This window comes from Cetorhinus maximus, chromosome 15, assembly GCF_964194155.1.
Source record: "Cetorhinus maximus chromosome 15, sCetMax3.hap1.1, whole genome shotgun sequence".
Taxonomy (NCBI): Eukaryota; Metazoa; Chordata; class Chondrichthyes; order Lamniformes; family Cetorhinidae; genus Cetorhinus; species Cetorhinus maximus.
Window position 1 is genome coordinate 81,960,995 of NC_135893.1, and position 6,494 is coordinate 81,967,488.

General features: G+C 44.8%; 1 protein-coding gene across 1 annotated transcript; it reads left to right on the top strand.

Annotated features, from left to right (window-relative positions):
- The first annotated feature begins 4,740 nt into the window (after window positions 1–4,740).
- On the top strand, window positions 4,741–5,094 carry LOC144690303 (transmembrane protein 100). Its single transcript, XM_078557658.1, has one exon. The coding sequence runs from the start codon at window positions 4,741–4,743 to the stop codon at window positions 5,092–5,094; it is 354 nt and encodes a 117-aa protein (XP_078413784.1).
- Window positions 5,095–6,494: the final 1,400 nt, after the last annotated feature.

A 6,494-nucleotide genomic window follows, 5' to 3' on the forward strand; every position in this document is an offset into this window, starting at 1 on the left:
GTACTGTGTGCAGTTCTGGTCGCCACATTATAGGAAGGATGTGATTGCACTGGTGGGGGTGCAGAGGAGATTCACCAGGATGTTGCCTGGGATGAAACATTTAAGTTATGAAGAGAGGTTGAATAGACTTGGGTTGTTTTCGTTGGAGCAGAGAAGACTGAGGGGCGACCTGATCGAGGTGTACAAGATTATGAGGGGCATGGACAGAGTGGATAGGGAGCAGCTGTTCCCCTTAGTTGAAGGGTCAGTCACAAGGGGACATAAGTTCAAGGTGAGGGGCAGGAGGTTTAGGGGGGATGTGAGGAAAAACATTTTTACCCAGAGGGTGGTGACAGTCTGGAATGTACTGCCTAGGACGGTGGTAGAGGCGGGTTGCCTCACATCCTTTAAAAAGTACCTGGATGAGCACTTGACACGTCATAACATTCAAGGCTATGGGCCAAGTGCTGGTAAATGGGATTAGGTAGGTAGGTCAGGTGTTTCTCATGTGTTGGTGCAGACTCAATAGGCCAAAGGGCCTCTTCTGTACTCTGTGATTCTGTGAATGCAAGATAACATAAATAGGGCAGCAGAATGGGCAGAGAAATGGCAAATGGAATTTAACAGGGAAGTGTGAGGCGATGTACTTTGGCAGAAGGGATAGGGAGAGGCAATATAGACTTAATGGCACAGTTCTAAATAGTGTGCAGAGACAGAGGGACCTGGGGATGCATGTACATAGATCTTTGAAGATGGCAGGATTATTGACAATAGTTAGCAAAGTATTGTGAGCTTGGAACTCATAAACAGAGGTATTAAATACAAAAGCAGGGAAGTTATGCTGAACATTTATAAAGGTCTGGTTCGGCCACAACTAGAGTATTGCATCCAGTCTGCTCTCCACACTTTAGAAAAGGTGTGATGATTCTTGTGACGGTGCAGAGGACATTTAGCAAATGGTCCTCGGGATGAGGAATTTTAGCTACAAGATTAGGTTGGAGAAGCTGGGGTTGTTCTCCTTGAAGCAAAGGAAGTTGAGGGGAGATCTGATAGAGGTGTACAAGATTATGACAGGTTTAAATAAGATAGACAAACAAAAAGTTGTTCCCACTAGCTGATGGTACATGGACTAGGGGACAAAGGTTTAAGGTTTTGGGCAAGATATGCAAGGGGATGTGAGGAAGGACTTTTTGCACAGCGAGTAATAGTGACCTGGAATTCTGCCTACCAGGGTGATGGAAGCAGAGACAATCAATGATTTCGAAAGAAAATTAGATAGGCACTTGGGGAAAATAAGCATGCAGGGTTACAGGGATAGTGGGGGAATGGGACTGACTGGGTTACTCTACAGAGACCTGTGATGGACTTGATGGGCTGTACGGCCTCCTTCTGTTTGTTTTTAAAGGGGGTGCAGGAACAGATCTTTGAAGGTGGCAGGAAAAGTTGTAACACTGTTTAAAAAAGAAATATACAACATCCTTAGCTTTTTTAATAAAGGCATAGAGTACAAAAGCAAGGAAGTTATGATCAACTTTTATAAATCACTGGTTTGGACTCAAGTGGATTACTTTGTCCAGTTCTGGGCACTATACCTTATGAAGGATGATATGTTCTTGGAGTGGCTGCAGAGGAGATTTACCAGAATGATACTAAGGATGAGGGACTTCAGTTATGTGGAGATATTAGGGAAGCTGAGATTGTTTTCCTTAGACTTGTTAAGGGAAGATTTAATGGAGGTATTGAAAATTGTGAGGGTTTTGATATGGAAAATAGGAGCAACTGTTTCTGGTAGCATGAATTTCAATAACCAAAGGACACAGATTTAGGATAATTGGCAAAAGAGCAGGAGGGTAATGAGGGGAAAAATAAAATTTCATTGTGAGTAATTGTGATGTACACTGCCTGAAATGGTGGTGGAAGTAGATTCAGTAATAACTTTCAAAAAGGATATAGGTTTGAAAAGAAAAGATTTGCTATGGAGAATGAGACTAATCGGATAGGTCTTTCTAAGCCGACACAGGCTCAGTAGGCTGAATGGCCTCCTGTTCTGTATCCCTCTCTGATTATAGCTTGAGAATTCCTGCCCATGTACCCATTATTCTGTAAGAATGATGGTTGTGGGTAGTTTTCCTACTCTTTGCTTTGCTGGCAGTTGCTGTGTTGTAAAATGCTAGTTTGAGTTGTGGATCTTGTCTATAGGTTTGGGCCCTGAGCTGAACCAATCTCAAAACCAATTATGCTGCCATCTGCTAAAATATTCTCCACCTGGCACAGCTAGGATACCCTTTTCAATCAGAGTTATGGGATATTACTGTGATCACTGATTGCTCTTCCTGGTGTCTAACTGCAGTAAAAGGATTAACGTAAAAATCAGCAGCAAAGGAGACGGGAGAAATATTTCCCACAGAAGAGTATCTGTCAGTCAATAAACACACTCAAATTGTGAATTAAGATTGGAGGTGGCCTGTCTGCTTACTATTCTCTTGCACAGGGACAGGAAGGAAACTCCCAGCTGCTCCAACCGGGTCAATGCTGTGCAACATTTGATAGTTTGGACAATGCAGCAGTCATAATTGTTATTACGGTCATTATTCCTCAGTGACAGGAAGCTGAGGTTTCCTCTGTCAAGCTCAAGTTGATCTTTGTGCTGTCAACTCAAAGCCACTGTCAGTCTAATGGATAGATCTCCATCTGTGCTTTGTATGTTCCTGGAAAAGAACAAGCTGCACTGTCTGCTCTGGTATCTCTGCTTCTTTGTGCCCCGTCCTCGACTGGACCCTGCCCCGTCCTCAAGCGAACTATTTCCCTTTCTTTCACCCCTGTTAAAGGCCTGCTTCCTCCTGTTTTTAAACATGCAAAGTCATAGTATTGTCAATGTCAGAAATCACTTAACTTCACTGGAATGAGTTTAATGGAGGGAAGTCGAGGGCTTTTAATCTCATCACTCAGCAAATCCCTTCCCTAATGAGGAAGTCCTCATCCCTTCAGAAGAACCCATTGCTGGAGAATTGAACATAAGATGATGAAGACTTGGTGCGAGCAAGGACCTCAAGTTTATGGAGGGTGGAATGTGGGAGACCAGCCATAAATGCATTGGAATAACCAAGTCTTGAGGTAACAAAGGCATGAACAGCTGAAGCACTGTAGAGTGGACTCAGGCAATGTTACACAAGTGGAATAGGCAGTTTTAGTTATGGTGCAGATAAGTGGTCTTAGGTTCATCTTAGGGTCAAATATGACACCAAGGTACAGCCCCAAACAGTTGCCAGGGAGACATGGAGTGGGTGGCTGTGATTGTGGTCTCCTTTGGTTATGGTTAAAAAAGAAAACAGACTGTAGAGAATGAAAACTCTTGCTGTTGAAAATTCAGCAAAAATATTCCCTTCTGAGCCATTAAAACTATATTTTTGAATGTTTTATGATGTAATTAAAGAGAGTATTATAAGCTCGCAAGCTCACTTCAAGCTCTGCTTCAGAGACCCACACACTCGCCATCTTTGTAACATTTTTGAGAGTTTTATCTATTTGGCCTGAAATAGCTTTAGTTTGGTTTGTATATTATGATCATTATAAGTTGTGTCCCATTCACAAAGAGTTGATTCAGCCTCTCTCACACAGCCTGAGGTGTTTCAGACAAATTGATTGGACTGCCATACAACTGTGTTCATTCTCTCACAATTTGTAAGACAGATTCCAGATTTGTTCTTAACTTAATTGCAAGAATGTTTTTCATTCAATAAGTCCTTCAGGGGAACCTAGTTAAACAGATAGTTTAGTTTAAATAGCTCACACCCCAAAGTAATAGTTTTTATTGGCAGCTTGTCAAGCCAACCTTGAAAATTGAGAAATGAATAGGACGTCAACCTTTATCTCGTCATCTAAGTTTAGGACAGTCCAAGTGAGGTACCAAGATCTTGCTGTGTACAGTTAACACAGGAAATGCTAACTTGTGAGTGAAAAGTTGCATATTTTTTGATATAAGGAAATAGATTTCATAAGGAGACTGCAGTCCGTGTTTCATGTAAAACACACTAGTTTGTAGCTTGATGATTGTACTGATCACCTGAGAGTAAAAAGTACTCTGCCTTTGAAAAGGATACATCAGTGACAAGAGTGAGGCTATGTTATCGATGACAAACCATAAATGGCTTTGTTCTCACAATTCCCGGGACATGCTATCATTTAACTTAGATATTAAGCAGTACAGGTGCTCTCCACGCCACAGAGGATGCATAGTCCACTTACATTGTAGACATGCACACATATGGAGAGAAACACATATCCCCACATACAGACACATATGGCCACAAACGTAGAGTTACACGCAGATACACATTCAGACACAGACGCACACAAACACATGCAGACACATAGGCAAATATGACACAGACATGTGCATATAGACAGATATATGCAAATACAGGCATAAACATATAGACATGCAAGAATACATGCAGATACGCACGTATAGATTACACGCAGATACAGAGCTAGAAACCCACATGTACAGGCACATATGCAGATAGACACATACTGTACAGATACATGCAGATACAGACACACGCATGACACAGTCACATTCTCACGCAGGTTCTGACCACACCTATTGAGATGACATCAGTTTGAGTGGCTGCCAATTATTATGGACAGGGGGGGATATAGAGAGGGATGTGAACAACAGAAGTGTGAATCGACCAAAAGCTGTGGCAGCCTTGCTGCTGGTTGTTCCTTCGCCTCTCCATTTGAATGAGCTGTGTCATGATGGGCTGTAAGTCGAACCCGATGCCATGGCGCCAACACCAGAATTTGGGGCTGAAGGCGATGGAGCCGGTGTCGGTGTTGGAGCGGCTGGCAGTGACCACGGGAGGGACGGAGCGCTCCTGGTATCGCTGCATCTTCCCATTCGGGCTGGTGGCTCTGGTGGTGGGCATTGCGGTGACCAGCATCACCTTCTCGGTCAGGGAGAGGCGGATGGACGCCGCTAAACTGGTCGCACTGTCGGTGCTTGGCTTCAGCCTGATCCTCATCTCGGCCGCTTTCGGCTGCTGGAAGGTGCACCGGGACAGGAGGGAGCGGCAGGAGGTCTGTTCCCCGGCCGGGGAGAGCATCTTGTGAGACAGCGGCCAGTCTAAGCGCTCGTAACCGGGACAGATGCCTCAAACTCCGGGGGGGGAGAAGGAGCGGCGGCTCGGGACCGAGTTTGCCCCCCCGCACCCACCCACACCCATCCCATCCCTCACTTTAGCTACTCCAGGTGTGGCTGAGCCGGACTGAGATGGACAAGAGTCAGTGCGTGAAGGGTGAGAATCAATATTGGTCAGTGTCAGGATCCGGAGCCGGGTGGAGTTGTGGACCCCGGTTTCCACAAGTCCTACTTTCGAGGGCAATTGAGCCAAATGGAAATCGGGTAGAAAACAGGACAAAGCCAGGCTGCGGCTGGACTGCGAATGAAACCTGTGTCATGATGGAACGGGTCGAGGACTTGGCGATTCGAACCCCAAACAAAAACAGAATTACCTGGAAAAACTCAGCAAGTCTGGCAGCACAGCCCCGTGAGTTTATAAATCAAAAGGAACCGGTGCCCTGGTAACTCCGGACTCGGTGCCTGAGGCAGGAATGGGGCTTCGCCACATCTTCGTCTCTCTCCACAGCTCCCACTCTCTCTCTATCTCCCTCTTTCTCCACGTCTCCTCTTTTCTCTTTCTCCACATTCCTACTGCCTTTTCTCCACTCTCCTCTCCTCCACATCTCCCTCTGCCTCTCCGCTTCACCCTCTCTGTCTCTGTGTCTCTCTCTCTTTCCAAATAACCGGAGGAATTCAAACCTCACCTTTATTATCGTGGGTTGCAATTAAGTAATGCAATAGGCTTTAAACACAACGTTTATTAATCGACACAGACGTTTTGAAGAAGTGATAATTCAGAGAGTTTGGGCGAATGTATCAGACTCATTGCTGATGAACTCTCGTTTTCATACAGGAGTGGGATTATTAAATGAAGAGGGGTTAGTAAGAGCTCCCACCGATCACCTGAAGGGAATGGAGGTCTCTGGACGTCAGTGCAGGAAAGATTGGTCAGGGCTGTGACACCTTTCACTGCCAGATAACTTGTCAAAATTCATAGAGTAATATAAGGTATCGCGTGAGCATAACTTATCCGAGCCAGAGTCAGAACCGGGGTGGGGGGGCGGTAAGCATCAGCTAGAAGAAAGTCTATTTTTTTAAAAAAGTTTCAGTAGAGATTGCACCAGATTTTAGAACTTGTTGATTTCAATAGGATCACCAACACTGAATAAGATAAAACAGAGACCCAGCCTGTGAACTATTTCAATGTTTCAGGCAGTCTGGATTACTGAGAGAATATGGGTTTGTTTAGTATGGCAGAGTGGGGCTGATTGTGTGAATCACAGTAGCTGTCTTCCTTCAATCTCTGTATTAACATTGTACTGGGGGGGTACATTGTACAAGCATCCTCGTTCCACACCACCAACCCCCACCTCCCCACCATGGTTGAATA

Bases quoted from the DNA above. Each gene is read 5' to 3' on its own strand.
- LOC144690303 (XM_078557658.1), top strand. From the start codon at position 4,741: ATGGGCTGTAAGTCGAACCCGATGCCATGGCGCCAACACCAGAATTTG.